The 16,230-nt window shown below is 44.0% G+C and overlaps 1 protein-coding gene across 6 annotated transcripts in view; it reads left to right on the top strand.

Annotated features, from left to right (window-relative positions):
• The first annotated feature begins 7,046 nt into the window (after nt 1-7,046).
• Nucleotides 7,047-16,230, top strand: part of EEIG1 (estrogen-induced osteoclastogenesis regulator 1) — a 53,643-nt gene continuing 44,459 nt past the window's right edge. For 4 of the 6 annotated variants that reach the window (XM_081847708.1, XM_081847712.1, XM_081847711.1 and 1 more), the window contains exons 1-2: nt 7,047-7,189; nt 12,025-12,725. In XM_081847708.1, the coding sequence (XP_081703834.1) occupies nt 12,580-12,725 (146 nt within the window). In that variant the 5' untranslated portion in view covers nt 7,047-7,189; nt 12,025-12,579. Of the gene's footprint in view, nt 7,190-7,576; nt 7,783-12,024; nt 12,726-16,230 lie in introns of those variants that run through there. The other 2 variants (XM_081847709.1, XM_081847710.1) reach the window with 2 other exon arrangements.

Below are 16,230 nucleotides of genomic sequence, written 5' to 3' on the forward strand. Positions count from 1 at the left end.
AACACTTTTTAGAAAGAGATACCTAAGGTAGGTTTATTTATTTACACATTTAAAAAAATCCAAACCTACCCTTTTTGGGAACATGGTGACTTAAAACAAGAATTTAAAAATCAGAATACCACACTAAGATATATTAAAATGATAAAGCAGTAAAATACATTTAAAATGCAGTAGATAAAACCCACAGCATTAATATCCATTTAAAATAAAAATGGGTGGTCTCTGTTTTTTATGGTTACCATTTAAAACGGATTTTACCTTTTGTATCCTTATTGTACACCACTTAGAAACTGCAGTGTTAAGCAGTATATAAAAGGCTGAATTAATTAAATAATATGAACTGTATCTCCTTTTTTAAGGTTTAAGCTGTAATGAATATTTCAGTAGGGTAAAATCCCCCAGGTTTCCCTTAGAAAAAAATCACTTTAATTTTTCAAGAGAAAGCCCTTCTATGCTGCTTTTAGTTTCATTTTAAAGCTCATCTTCTCTAGCCTCCCTCTCCTAACATTTCTGGCTAGTAATTACAGATCCAACACAAAGGTTAGCGCTGTGACTAGAACAGTACTGCAGACCAGGGTAGTCTCACTCCCTAGAATGTGCTTGCTCCTTCCACCACCTGCTGGTCACAATAACACAAAAAAATAGTTCCGTGCAACATTGACAGGATGCATACACAGATGTGTTCATTTTCAGTGAGTAACCACTGCTTTGGCGGGAGATTAGCATTCATTTCCCATATTAATACGTCCTGGAAATAACTAAGAGAATTTCACAATGGTTCTTATGTTTCCTTTTTGTTAGGACAGTAGCCCATCTCCCCAGTTCTTGAAATTTGATCTTAACCTAAATGATTCTTGAAATGACTGGGCAGTCCTATGAATGTTGACTCAGATGTTACTCTTGGTATATTCTGTGGGCCATGTTCAGTGCTTTTTTTTTCTCGGGGGACCCGCAGGGGTATGCATACCCCTAAACATTTTGTGAATCTAAGTTTGGCCTAATTGAGGGGCAGTATTTCAGCATGAGTAGGAAAATGAGAGTACCCATAAACATTTTTTTTTTTTTTTAGGAAAAAAGCACTGGCCACGTTCATCGACCCATTTGAGCTAGTGGGTTCAATGTTGCAAAAGTTCCATGGCACCAGTCCCAAAATGGCAGTAGGGAGACATGGCATAAAACAAAATAGCTGCCACAACTAAAAGAGCAGAGCAAAGAGACAGGGCCACAAAATTGTGTGGGGATGCCTCCTTCCACCACAAATTAATGAGGGTAAATACTGTTATGTACTGAAGTTCTCACCCTGGGCCAGCAGGGGGATACTGTAGATAGTTTTCACTCAGTCCGCATATGCAAATAAGGAATTGAAAGTGATGTTCAGTGATTGGATAGTTACAGAATGTTGTTACTGTTGCTTTGTAGTTGAGCTCTATATAAGCAGGTTGGCTCAACCCTTCAGTTCAGTTCTGTTCTGGCCTGTGAATAAACAAGAGCTATTTGAAGAATCGCTGTGTCGTCTGATATGTTCACCCACATCTTAACAAATACCACTGCAATCACTCATAGATCACTCTTTGCATCTCTCTCCTCTGTTTCAACACTTGCTCTCTTAGAGTATAGGAAGCTATATGCCCATTGGAAGACACTTCCCCAGTCATGGCTACAACAGCACCCATATACTCTGCCCACAGCTCCATTGTCCCTCCTGCACCCGCCTTCTCACTCACCTACATGGAATTTCTGGTCACCTATGGCTTTTATGCAGGAGTGGGCATAAAATGTGGCCTCCAGACCTCTTTCCAGAACTCTTTCCAGGTCAAACCCTCACTTGTCCTACTTCATACCCCAAAAGTGTTTTTCCTGGCTGAAGTGTGCCTTTGAACACTGATAATGCCTCTTGCTTATCTGGACGGTGGCTATAGAGCATATGTGCAGAAACTAGCCCACACTACAAAGGACATTTTTTACATTAATTGCTCCTCCCACTTTTGTCTGTGGCCCTCACCACCATGGGTACTTGGCCATCATAGGGTTGCCTTGAAGGAAATGTGACCTTTGGGCACCCACCTGTTTTAATGTATAGTCACCAACATCCATCACTGGAGGATGTTAATTGCTATGACTGACATATGTACCTTTGCAAGGAAATCTGAGCCCAATCCACAAAACTTGAAACTCATTTTCCATAGTTAATGAATATGCTCCTTCTCAAAAATAATGGAGGGTGGCTAAGCAACACTACAAAAACATTAAGTAATGCTTACCCCAAACCCCTTTTAAAAATGCTAATTTATCACAGATTCATTCAGAGTGTCAGCCAGCAGAAAGAGGTTTCACACTAATAAACATTCCCAGTGAGGCTCTTTAATCCCCATTCTATTTGCCTGCCTTTTATCAAGGAAAATGCAGATCTATGGGAATTCAACTTTGTTAAATTGCAGTATGTTGAGCAATTCTCCAGGCATTTTCCCAAGCCTGTTTATTTTTAACATCAGTCATGTTTTCCAATTAATTACAAAGCCAACACTTGGGGGGGAAATGTTTCTGATGAAAGCTGTAGAATAAATATATGTGAGAACAGCAGGGTTTATAATGCTAGGAAACTTTTAGCATTCCCTGCCTGTTGCTGTAAACGTGTAGCAGGATTCCAAAGAGGAAGTAAAGAGTAATAATCACAAGAGAGATGTTTAACCTTTGTATCATACTGTACTGAGAACTTGGAAAACATTATTCCTTTTTTTCCAGTGAGGGAAATGAATACTACAAAAGATACTTTAAGGTAGGCTCCAGACTGTCAGTATTTTGCTGGAGAGATTCAATCACATACCAGAACTTTGGTACGTACTGCAGAAGTAAAGTGGATGAAGGCGGTCTCTCACTTTGGCACAACAAATCCACAATCTTTTATGGTTAAAAAAGTGATGGGGGGGATGCTCTGAAAAATGTAGGATGAATTAATAATTGATAGTTATATAGAATAACCCGATGCAAGCAAATCAGGCAGAATGCTCATTATTGTATAATCTCCCTGCAAATATGCAATAATGAAGAGTGGAGAACATATAACCTCCTTTTAAGCTTTGTGCAAGCAAATCAGGATGAATGCTCAGTAAACAGCTCATCTTTAGATGCCCTTAGGCCAGGGGGCAAGCTGATTTTGTTTTATCACTCTCCATCTTCCTTTTGCATGTGTGGGAAACCCTTGTCCCACCAGTTGTTGCTGAAGTACGACTCCCATGAGCCCCAGCAAGCATGGGATGTTTTGCAGCTGAAAAAAGAATAGGAGATGGGGATGGAACAAGTCAAGAGAACAAGCAAATTCTAGCACAAATTCTTCATTAAGTTACATAAAAACACAACAATGTTTTAAAGGCAGTGGTGAACTGTTGAAGGCTGGGGCTGGGCACAATAATCTGTTAAATGTCCACTCCCAAGGCTTAGATCAGTGATACGGAAGGGGGGGGCATGTCTTCTTCACCTTCTTCTTCGCTACAATATATCCATTTATTTCCAATTGTCAATGTCAAAAGGGACTAAAATCTATAAAACTGATAGAAAATCAACGTGCCAATTTGCTCAATTTCTCTAGGACTCCATGACACCTCCCCTGTCCTCCATAATCCCTCAAGCAAGGTATAAAGACCCTAATCCTGTCAAATCACTCTGCCAAGCCTTTCCTCCGGGCAATGCCAGTGATGAGAAGACAATGGGCAGATAAGCATATCTCCAGCTCTGCATATTCCCCCCTCCCTCCTCCATATGTTAATCCTGTGTAACCCAACCTCTTCTTAATGTATTCATGATGTAATCTGTGTAACCCAACCTCTTCTTAATGTATTCATGATGTAACTGGGATGTATTTTGTATAATCTCCCTGCAAATATGCAATAATGAAGAGTGGAGAACATATAACCTCCTTTTAAGCTTTGTGCAAGCAAATCAGGATGAATGCTCAGTAAACAGCTCATCTTTAGATGCCCTAACTCTTAGGCCAGGGGGCAAGCTGATTTTGTTTTATCACTCTCCATCTTCCTTTTGCATGTGTGGGAAACCCTTTGCACTGTATTCTGGGACATGGAGGGAAGTTCATGTCACCCCTTTCTCGCTGTTCAATCTCGCCTTGAACCTGTTGAGCTCATTTTCCTCCGCAGGGACCCGCGCACTTAGTCCAACGAACTGGGTGGCAGAGCAGCCTCGCACCCAGATTTTACCGTAACATCAGGAATGGGGAACCTTCTAGGTGTTGCTACACAAACAGTGCTTTGTATGGTGACACTACTACATGCCGGTCTGGCTGTTTGGATATCTGAAACTGCAGTGTGTATAGTGAGGTTTGGGTACTAATTATTTGTGATTGGCTAAGTGATTTTTTTGTATAAAGAGAATTTGGATAGTGGGGCATACATTTATTTGCTTTTCATCAACGGACTCTTCTTACATTCTTGCTCTACCTAATGCTAAGGCTGGCCGTGGGTGCAACCTTGCTTTGCTGGTAACAGAGGCAGGAATATGCTTCCCTACTGTTCTCTAGTCCTGTAGCAATAAAGTGCTTAATTTCCAGAAAAAGAGATACACACACCTTACATGTATCTTAGTGTGTGTGTTTTTTTCCTGTTGCTAGGTTGCATGTGTGTTAGAGTGTGTCAGGCAACAGAGATGGAAATTCCCGGGTGTCAAAAAAAGGTTATTTATCTATGCCACTACGGCGGCCCCTGTTTTGTTAGCCCCCAAATGGAAAACAAGTGAGGTCCCAAAGAAGAATGGCAACTTAAACTGATGGAATATGTGCAGCTTGCGGCTCTAACTTATAGAACAAGAAGAACATTTGTTTAAAGAAGATTGGAAAATGTTTATTGAATATATGGGGGAAACATCTGAAAACGTTGGCAGCATTAAGATAAATTCAAGAGTACAGTATAAATAAGTTTTGATGGAAGCCCTAGTTCAGGTGGGACCTGCCACAAAAATTAGTGAAGAGCTCCTTGTTGCAGCCAGCCATATACCCTTCTGCATGATACTCCATTCCAGTTCTTACCAGGTTTTCATATTTTTTTTACAGCCAACAGCCAACAAGCTTGGGCTGGTCATTTCCCCCTGGGTCTGACCCCACCTCATAGGACTGGTGTGGGCAGAGGAGGGGGATGGAGGAGAGATAGCCTTGAGAGGCTCTGTGGTATAGTGGTTAGAGTGCTGGATTAGGACCTGGTAGGCCCAAGAACTCAATGGCTAGCCTTGGACCAGTCAGTGTCTCTCAGCCTAACCTGTACCTCATACTTCTATGTACAGGTAGGTAGCAGCATTGGCCTTCCATAGTCGAAATGTAGCAATTAGGCCAGTCAAATGACCATGCAGCAATCAGAGAAATAAAGCAATAAAGTTTTAATTGTTTGCCTGCAGCAAGCAATGGCGCGGAGGAATAAGTTCCGAAGTCCAGCCCCTCCCAACAGGGGAGGCTTCCCTTTATACATTCTTGAATCAGGTCTTTATCCAATCAAAAGTTACAGCATTACACATACTCAGATAGAGACAATAGATTCTGCCTAGAGACAAGAACTGCTTTGCCTAGAGATTGTGTTCCAGATAGATACATTAGGTTCCACCTAGAGATAAGGCATGAATAGTTGGACATTACCCTTCCATGTCCTCATTTGGTATTCCTTATCAGCCTATCTCTCCATGCCTCTGAGTAGTGGGTGTCTGAGTGTTTTTACTGGATATGGGGGCCTGGCCTAGATCAACGAAACGACTTCCTTGCTTAACATTTTAACTCACAAACTGGCTTCCCTGAGCATGTTGCCACAGAAACAAAATAAAAAAAATTCCTTCCAGTAGCACCTTAGAGACCAACTAAGCTTGTTCTTGGTATAAGCTTTCGTGTGCATGCACACTTCTTCAAATACATACCAATAACTAACTTAGTTGGTCTCTAAGGTGCTACTGGAAGGAACTCTACCTCATAGGGCTGTTGTGAGAATAAAACGGGGAGGAAGAGAACCACATACATATGCTATATTGAACCAGTGTGGTGCAGTGATTAAGAGTGTAGACTTGTAATCAGGTTCGCGTCTCCGCTCCTCCACATGCAGCTGCTGGGTGACCTTGGGCCAGTCACACTTCTGTGAAGTCTCTAGCCCCACTCACCTCACAGAGTGTTTGTTGTGGGGGAGGAAGGGAAAGGAGATTTTTAATGGCTTTGAGACTCCTTAAAGGTAAAGGGTCCATTAGGTCCAGTTGTGGCCGACTCTGGGGTTGCGGCGCTCATCTCGCTCTATAGGCCGAGGGAGCCGGTGTACAGCTTCTAGGTCATGTGGCCAGCATGACTAAGCTGCTTCTGGAGAACCAGAGCAGCGCATGGAAACGCGTTTACCTTCCTGCTGGAGCGGTCCCTATTTATCTACTTGCACTTGATGTGCTTTTGAACTGCTAGGTTGGCAGGAGCAGGGACCGAGCAAGGGGAGCTCACCCCGTCGCGGGGATTCGAACCCTTTGGAGGAAAAAGTGGGAAATATTCAATAAATAAAATGCTTAAATGATACATTCATCTCTCTGGAGGAGAGATGTTCATTACAAAAATAAGTATATTTGTGTTTTTATATTGTGTTTGTCGGATAAAGGGTGGTGTATAAATTTAAATAATAATAATAATTTAAAAAATCAAAGTAAGGCCCTTGCTATAGAAACACTTTTTTCTCTTCCTCATCCTTCCTTTCCCCCTCTCAATCCATTCCCGAATCCCCTTACGCCTCGTTTTCCCGCCATTTCCATAAAACCCTGAGGTATTGGGGAAGAGGAGGCGGGCCCTTTCATTTGAGCGAAGGCACCCCTTCTCCAATCGCTTCGCCGCTGAAGTCATCCACGCGCCCAATTGGAAACCGGACTTCTTCCTGCCCCTTCGTTTTTTTCTACTTCTTCTTCTTTCCGTTGGGGGCGTGGCGAGGGGGGGAGGAGAAAAGCACTGCCCAATCCTCGGAGAGCGGCTTCTCGTCTTCTTTTACCCCCCCCCCCCGCACTCGCGCCCAATTTATGGACAGAGACAGAGCGCAAGCGAGCGAGCGAACGAGCGAATGCCTTGACTGCACAAGCGCAGGCGGCGCCTCCTGCCGTTCCTCCATCCCCTTCCGCCTCCTCGCGTTACGCTGTCGGCGCAGCGGGCGCATTCGGCGTAGCGGTGCCAGCGCCGAGGAGGAGGGAGGTGAGAGCGAGTCGGTCTCGGGTGGGGGGTGGGTGGCAGTGTGAGGTAAAAGCGGGGGGAGGTCCTTGCGCGGGGGCCTCTTTCTCCCCACGGAAGAGATCGTGGGGGGGTCAATCTGTCTTTTGGAGTAGGGGGGAAGGGTTGTTGTTTTTTTTTTTTAAAAAAAGGTTGCGAGTGGAAAGCTTTCTCCTGGGAGGGGGCGTTATTTTAAGAGGGGCCTGAGGGGGAGGCGAGCGAGAGCCATGGGGTGAGGTTGAGGGTCAGTCGGGGTGGGGGTGGGGGTTAGGAGGAAAGTGAAGGGCGAAGGGCTCCTCACGGCTCTTGTTGTGTGGGGAGAGTTTGTATGGGGCGAGCGGAGGGGGTGGGAGAGTTTAAGACCAGCTTTTATTTCTCCCCTTCTTCCGCCCCCTCTTGTATGGGGCGGGAAAGAGGGGTTTTATTTTCCCCCGTCGGGTGGCTCGTGCGCCTGAAGCGCTTGAAACACATTCACACTTTGTGCAAAGCTGTATACATCTCCCGGTAATCATTGGAAAGGTAGTTTATGGTTGCTGGCTGTAGCTCTGTGAGGGATGAACAACGCGTATTATTATTAGGTATGGTGGGAATGTGCTATAAATGTATGCTGTGTATGCAGCCTAAGTTCGAAAGAGTTTAAAACTATACATCTAAAGCGCACACATGTGAGCACCCAAATAATCCTGGGAAATGTATTTTATGTATGCTGAGAATCATAGCTGTCAACGTTTCCTTTTTTTTTTTTAAAGGGAAATTCCCTAATTCCGAATAGGATTCCTCGCAAGAAAAGGGAAAAGTTGACAGCTATGCTGAGAATTGAAGCACTTCAAGGGGCAAACTACAGTTCTCATCATTCTTTTTTTAGGAGAGAATGTGCTTTAAAATATGCTGTGTGCACAGCCTAAGTCTGAAAGTGTGTAAAGCTGTATACATTCAAAGCACTTCGCCCTGCACAAATAAATCATTGGAAAGTGTAATTTAAGGGTGCTGGGAATTGTAGCTCTGTGAGGGCTAAATTACAATTCTCAAGGTTTGATTTTATTTTGGCAGTGGTGGTTGAGGATGTTCTTTAAATGTTTGCTGTGTATGCAGTCTAATTTGTGGGTTGGATCAGGCTTGATCATACTTAGAGCCAGACTGCACTGAAATCAGTGGGGCTTAGGTTAGAGTAACATAAGCTCTGTTGATTTCAGGGGGTTTAGTCTCAGTGTGGTGAAGTCTGGATCCAATGTTGTTTTTGTAGAGTGTAGATACAAACACATACACCTGTGTAGTTTTATCTAAACACTTTTTATGTGTGGATGTGTGTACATATGCACCTACATGTGCGTATGGGAATTTATACAACACACCCATTCATACATATCTTGTGTGTGCAGGTAAGATACATGTGTGGTGGTGTCCACAAATGTGTATTGTGTTCTTGGCAGAACAAATTTTCCTGTATAAATGTGCCCTTGCTTTAAGGTCCACAGGGAAGACACTCTAAACTCTGCCACAGTTAACTGAAATCCAATATGTAGCACCGTGAGCGAGGGCCTTCGTAGTACAGGCACCCAGTTTATGGAATTCTCTCCCTTCTCAGATATGTCTGGTGCTGACTTCTTTAAGCTCTTCTTTAAGCCCAAGCCTTTTTGTGAGAATTGCTGCACCACTTAGTTAGGGATGTGTACGTGTGTATTCTTGCCTGTTTTGTTTTAATGTAGTCCGCTCTTTATTGCTTCAGCAATAAAAAATGTGTAAAAATATATTAATTAATTACATATTGTGCATGTATATAGTTCTGTGTACCTACAGACACACAAACATTATAGCCGTGATCTAGCCAAAGTGGCACACTTTTTAAAGTTAATGTTGAAACTAGTGGCGCTCTAAAGCACTTGCTTTTGAATGAATTGTACTTTAAGATTTACTTTTGTAAGTTGTGTTGGTCTTTAAGGTGCTATAGGACTCCTGTGCTCACTCCTAAGCTATACACTCATGGGCATGTTTGGAAATAAATATCTCCGTGTCCAGGTGACCTTCCTCCTTAGCCTGTTTAGAATTGCTGGAATGTAATAATGCTGCAATCCTATGCAAACCTACCTAGGAGTAAGGCTGTTGAACACTCTGGGGCTTACTTTGAAATAGACTTGCTTGGATTTAGGGCTGGGCAATATCGGGTTTTTAACATTGTGATATATCGCAATGTCTGAAATAAGGATGGAGCTATGTAGAGGCATTAGATGGTTTCATGGTTTTTCTTCCATCGTGATTTTTTCCAGTGCCTGCTCTTGTGATTCACTGCCCCCTGCATGAGGCAGGGGAAAGCTGAGCTGGCAGAGTTAACAGGGGCTGCAGGAATCAAGAGAAGCATTGGCTGGCTTCACGTTTTTTCCTACATTATGAGTTTTGCATAACACACACACAGTCATAATTTGTGATATATTTCCAGGTTAAAAACAATGCAACTGATACCACAATATGGACTTCAAACCAGTTTTGGATGATATATCAATATATCACCCAGCCCTACTTGGATTGCACTACAACAGCTGCTACTCCAGAACATGTCTAAGAATATAGTACCTTGGAAGTCGAACGAAATCCATTATGGAAGTCCATTCGGCTTCCAAAATGTTTGAAAATCAAATCACGGGTTCTGATTGGCTGCAGGAAGCTCCTACAGCGAATCAGAAGCCACGGAAGCCCTGTTGGATGTTCAGGTTCCAAAAGAGCGTTCGCAAACTGGAACAATCACTTCCAGGTTTGCGGCATTCGGAAGCCAAAACGTCTGAATTACAGGGCGTTCTACAACCAAGGTGCGATTGTACATATATTTGAGGATTTGATTGCCTGTGAGAGGTTGATTCTGTAGTTTCATAGGTTTAGTTTCCTCTCCAGGGTCTCAGAAGCAAATAGTTATAACAAGGATAAGCCGATTTTAATCTGGTATGGCCTCCTTTTTTCTTTATAAGAATCAGCACGGTCCGCCAATGTGTTCTAAATTTACAGAGTAAGGGTTGAATAATCAGGATATCTTTAAGGCCTAACTACACTACTTCCAGTAATCCTCACTAGGTACTCATTGCATAGAAATGTAAGGAGAATATAACTGGATCCGGCCAAAGTCCACACAGGGAAACATTATTTGCAGAAATCACACCAAACCAGCAGAAGCTACATGGTCCGCTGGAAATTGGCATGTGGTTCACCAGTAGACGCTGATGTATCTTTCACTTGCTTGGGAGTAAGATTATGAGGGGTGGGAAACAGGACACCCACAACTATTTTTTACCTCATCTGTCCTGAGGACTGTATAGCTTTATCCCTTGTTCAGAATAAATAATGGGTCATGTCAATTCAGCACAATGTTCACTGAAAGGGCTATAAAAATATGTATAGATAGTAAAAGTTGACTTGAAAATGGGTTGCTATATAGACTGTGTGTCCACTAAATTCTGTCTCCTGCCCCATCAGAGTTACCCCAGATCTCCTGTGTCAGGTCTGATATTGGAGATTTGGCAGCTCTATAGTTGGGGTAGAAGCTGAGGAGGACCTGATATAGGAGGGGTGGGAGTGAGAGGGAGGTGATTCCTATTGCAAGTGGTTAGCCATTTTGTTTTACAAGCTGGTGGGGAAGTGAAGTTTGTGATGGTGGAATGTTCGTGGGTTACAGATGAAGCTACTTGGATGGGATTTGTTGGTGAATTGGGTTGTAAGCACTTAATATGTCTAATGGGAATACTAGGTCAGTGAGCTGAGGAAAGCTGAGAATCACTTGGATTGGGAAAATGTTGCTGCTGTCTGTGGAAGGGGTATTCAACGTGGGCTAATATTGGAGGGGGTGGATAACTGGGCTGTGGTTAGGGCAGTTGGTGAGGAAGTCCCAGGAGTCACTTGGGTCAGCTGTTTATTTAAAATATAGCTGAACACAGCAGGCGGGATACGGAACTACAGATCAGAATGAACTCTTGACATTGAACTTTAGAAGCATTCATCAAGGCAGAGTGGGATAGGGCAAATATGCTGGAAGTATCTCAAGAACTGCCATGTAGGCTAGGTTCTTGAAAAATAATTTCATAAATTTTAATTTGGCTTTTGGCAAGCTCATTGTCTCATTACTGTCTCATTACATGTTAACTCTAATTTGAGTTGCTTTTGAAACTGACTGTGCCCACAGCCAGTCTGTTTTGTCTTCTTCAATGAGTTAATGGGCTGAACAAACCCTGAGCCTTATACCCCTGATGTAAAGGCATGTCTAAGGCCTAGGAAAAGCAAGCCTCACAACCATGTTTTGTAAAACCCTGGTCACATTACTTGACATGTTTTTTGCTTCCTTCTTGTTGTGGCAAAGCTGACTGAAAGGCGAGGTGTGGTGGATGGAAAGTGCCTATCATTGATACGCCACAGTCTGATATCTAGCAGCCATCTGTGGACTACTTATTTCTCTTTTGAACATCCTTTTCACTGGAAGACTGTGTGTGTGTGTGTGTGTGTGAGAGAGAGAGAGAGAGAGAGAGAGAGAGAGAGAACACACATGCATACATGCAAATGTGCCTATGAGCACCCATCCTTTTCTGAGACTGCTTGCTGTAGATAACCTGAAGATCTAATCCTCTATGTATACAGTACAGAAAAATAAAAACTATTCAAGCAGGTTGCAGAAGCATTTGGCATGTAAAGTAAAGGATAGTGATGAAGGCATCTTGAATTTATTTATAGATAGATATGGGATAATACTTGAATATTCATTTATCTATGATTAGATTGGGGGCAGAGGGAGGAACTGACACTAGCGGATACTAAGCTGAGACTAACCCCTTCTCTCCCTTCTGTAGGCTTGCATGAAACCTGTGGGAGCCACAACATATGCTGCTGATGCAGTTGTCCACGTGAAACTTTTGCACAAGGGGAGGAGACTGGAACTGTGAAGTGTTGACACTGCTGTGCAGCAGCTCAGAAAGAAACTAGCAGTACTGTCAAGAGGAGCCCTGAGAGAAGCCAAGCACCACAATCTCTAATCAAGGGAGCTCCTGCTGGTCTGGAGCTTAGATTTCCCCCTCTACCCTTGGAGATGAACCAGAGACTTCACTTGCCCTCCTCCTTACCTGAAGTCTGCACCAGCGATGATACTATAGCCAGATCAGACCACCAAAGAGAGAAGAGGATTTTTCATTTAAAGCTAGGGTGCCATTGCATTTGAACTGAGATTTCCGTGCTCTATTTTTGTAAACTGGATTGACTGTGGATTTATTTCTTACATTGTGGTTTCACCTTCTTTGAAACATCTTTATTGTTTATATTTGGAGCTGCTGCACTCTATAGATATTTTTGCTCTTTTTCTTTTGGGAGTTTCTAGACTTTGTGTTTTTTGTTCTTGTTTGAATTTGCCCATGGCTTTCTTGATGAAGAAGAAGAAGTTCAAATTTCAAACCAGTTTCACTTTAGAGGAGCTGACTGCTGTTCCTTTTGTGAATGGGGTTCTGTTCTGCAAAATTAGGCTTCTTGATGGAGGAGATTTTGCCACTTTATCTTCCAGGTAGGAAGTTCTTCATTTATAATAATAATAATAATATATTATTTATACCCCGCCTATCTGGCCCTCCCTGTTTGATATTTGTTGTACTGAGCAATTATGTGTCACTAGGGCTATTTCCTCTTGTCTAGTGCCCCCCTTATGCTTTGTGTGTGTATGGTGGGTGGGGAGAGAGGAAATGAAGTTCTGTAGACACTGATGGCCTGTGTGAGGTTCTTCAGGAAGTTGGGTACACATTTTTCAAGACTTTTCAAACTAAAGCATTTGTGATCTGAAAAACTTTTCATTTCCCCACCCTAGTAGTGCATATAGTGATGAGTGTGTGTATTGATACTCACTAAGGAACTTGAGATTTGGGAAAGATAGTTCTGCATATCCTTCCTCTTTGCTCCCTTGTTGAGCTTATTCTAGGTTGCAGAGTCTGTTTGAAAAATCACAGCTTTAGATGCTGTGTTGTTCTCTTTTCTTGTTGTTTTACATTCATTAATAGACCAAAATGCTGTATCATGAATCTAAACTAATACAGTTCTGGTTCCATGGAGGGAGTCCCTTTTTAAAAAACATTTAATTTGTAGGATTATTTTCTCTCTTCTCTAAAAGGCGACTGCCCTGTCTTTCAGTAACTGTTGCTTTTGCTCAAATGTTGCTTTTGTTGTTGGCTGTTTGCAGATTGATTATTGCCTAGCATTGTGCCAAAACAAATTCCAAAAACAATCCTGGACTTGCTCGTGAACTGCCTTGTTCCGTAACTCATGGCAGGAGATTTTAGAAGCTTTTCTTGTACAAAAGCACGTAGGTCTCTAGGAAGGGACAAAAACTGATTTTTGTGTGGCTTTCTTTTAAAAAAGCAGCATGAAACCAAAGTTTTTTTTGTCTCTTCATATATTATTATTATTTCTACCCCGCCAATCTGGCTGGTTTTCCCCAGCCACTCTGGGCAGTTTCCAGCAAAATATTAAAATATAATAATTCATCAAATATTAAAAGCTTCCCTAAACAGGGCTGCCTTCAGATGTCTTCTAAAAGTCAGATAATTGTTTATTTCCTTCACATCTTTTGGGAGAGCATTCCACAGGGCGGGCACCACTACCAAGAAGGCCCTTTGCTTGGTTCCCAGTAACTTCCTTCTCACAGTGAGGGAACCGCCAGAAAGGCCCTTGGCGCTGGACCTCAGTGTCTGGGCAGAACGATGGGGGTGGAGATGCTCCTTCAGGTATACTGGGCCGTGACTGTTTAGGGCTTTAAAGGTCAGCACCAACCCTTTGAATTGTGCCCGGAAATGTACTGGGAGACAATGTAGGTCTTTCAGGACCAGTGTTATGTGGTCTTGGTGGCCACTCCCAGTCACCAGTCTAGCTGCCGCATTCTGCATTAGTTGTAGTTTCCGGGTCACCTTCAAAGGTAGCCCCACGTAGAGCGCATTGCAGTAGTCCAAGTGGGAGATAACTAGAGCATGCACCACTCTGGCAAGACATTCCACGGGCAGGTAGGGTCTCAGCCTTCATACCAGATAGAGCTGGTAAACCGCTGCCCTGGACACAGAATTGACCTGCGCCTCCATGGACAGCTGTGAGTCCAAAATGACTCCTAGGCTGCACACCTGGTCCTTCAGAGGCACAGTTACCCCATTCAGGACCAGGGAGTCTTCCATACCCACCCACCCCCTGTCTCCCCAAAACAGTACTCCTGTCTTTTCAGGATTCAACATCAATCTGTTAGCCGCCATCCATCCTCCAACCGCCTCCAGACATTCACACAGGACCTTCACTGATTCAGATTTAAAAGAGAGGTAGAGCTGGGTATTATCCTCATACTGATGAACACCCAGCCCCAACCCCCTGATGATCTCTCCCAGCGGCTTCATGTAGATGCATGGGGGAGAGGACGGAACCCTGAGGCACCCCACAAATGAGAGCCCAGATGTCTGAACACTCATCCCCCAACACCACTTTCTGAACACAGCCCAGCACGGGTAAGGATCAAGGAGACAGGTGGTTGGTTTCACTCGTCCAAGCAGCCTGTCCACATCCTCGGAGGTAACAGATTGGAATTGATCCCACACAACTTGGACTAGACAGGACTCCAGCACTCTCCCGCCCCAGCCCTGTTCCCACAGTGGAGTCTACCTCTTTCCAAATCTGAGTGATTTTATCTGCAAAAAACCTTGCAAAATCATTGCAGGAGATCTTGGGGCCCTTACCGATGGCTCAAGTGGTACCGCTAAATTGTAAACCACCTGAAAGAGTCTCCTGCTGCTGTTTTCTGCAAATGCAATAGAGGAGGTGAAGAAGGTCCTCTTCGCCGTTGCTATTGCCACTTGGTAGGCTCGATGTTGAGCTCTAACCCGTGTCTGGTCAGATTCAGAATGAGTTTTCCGCCACTGGCAGTCTAGCCATCTCAGTGGTTGTTTCATTGCCCTCAGCTCCGGGGGAAACCATGGGGCTGTCCAGGCTCCATGCAATCGGAGAGGGTGCTTCAGAGCTGGACAGTCAATAGCCCTGGTTAACTCCACATTCCAGAGGGCCACCAGGGAAATCAGCTGAAAGGTCATCAACATGGGATAAAACATCCCCTACAACTTTCTGGAGATCATTTGGATCCATTAAGTGGTGGGGGCAGACCAGCCAAATCAGTCCCACCTTCCTGCAGAGGGGAAGGGTCGTGGAGAAGTCCAGTTGCACCAGGAAGTGATCCGACCATGGCACTTATTTTGTTTCACTTTTACGTAGTGTCAGATCACCCACATCCATAGAGGTGAACACCAGGTCTAATGCATGTCCGCGACTATGAGTTGGGCAAAACTTATTCAGGGACAGCCCCGTGGAGGCCATGCTTTCCACAAAGTCCCGAGAGGCCCCTTGTAACGTTGTGTCGGCGTGGATGTTAAAATCTCCCAGGACAACCAAACTCTGTGTCTCCAGGAGAACATCCACAACAACCTGAAGCAGCTCAGGCAGGGAATCCTTGGTGCAGCGGGGAGGTCGGTACACCAAAAGGAATCTTGTACTGCCCTATTGCCCAACCTCCAGAACATGCACTCAGAAAACTGGGTCTTCCCAATAGGACGCCTGGTGCAAACTAATGACTTCCTAAAAATCACTGCAACCCCCCCTCCCCGCCCACATGACCTGGGTTGCTGTGCGTAAGAGAAACCTGGTAGACAAGCAGCGGCAAGGACAGGCCCACATGCTTCATCCAACCAGATCTCTATTACACATGCCGGATCAAGTCCTCCATCCACGATCAAGTCTTTGATGGCAGTGGTCTTATCAATCATTGACCTGGCATTGCACAGCAGCACCTTCAGGTCATGTGGGTCTCCCTTGCTGATTCCAGTATCCATCCAGTCAAGACCAGACCTGGAGGCAGGGATAGTCCTCAAACAGCGACTAAATCTGCTTCCTCGGTAATGACGTGGTCTGGTCTTCCTCCTACTACACTTCCTCCTACTACACTGAGATCGGGTGTCCCAGTGCACCCCCCCCATGGAACCTTCCCCAGCCATTCT

This window comes from Podarcis erhardii (genome assembly GCF_964252035.2).
Source record: "Podarcis erhardii genome assembly, chromosome: Z".
Lineage (NCBI taxonomy): Eukaryota > Metazoa > Chordata > Lepidosauria > Squamata > Lacertidae > Podarcis > Podarcis erhardii.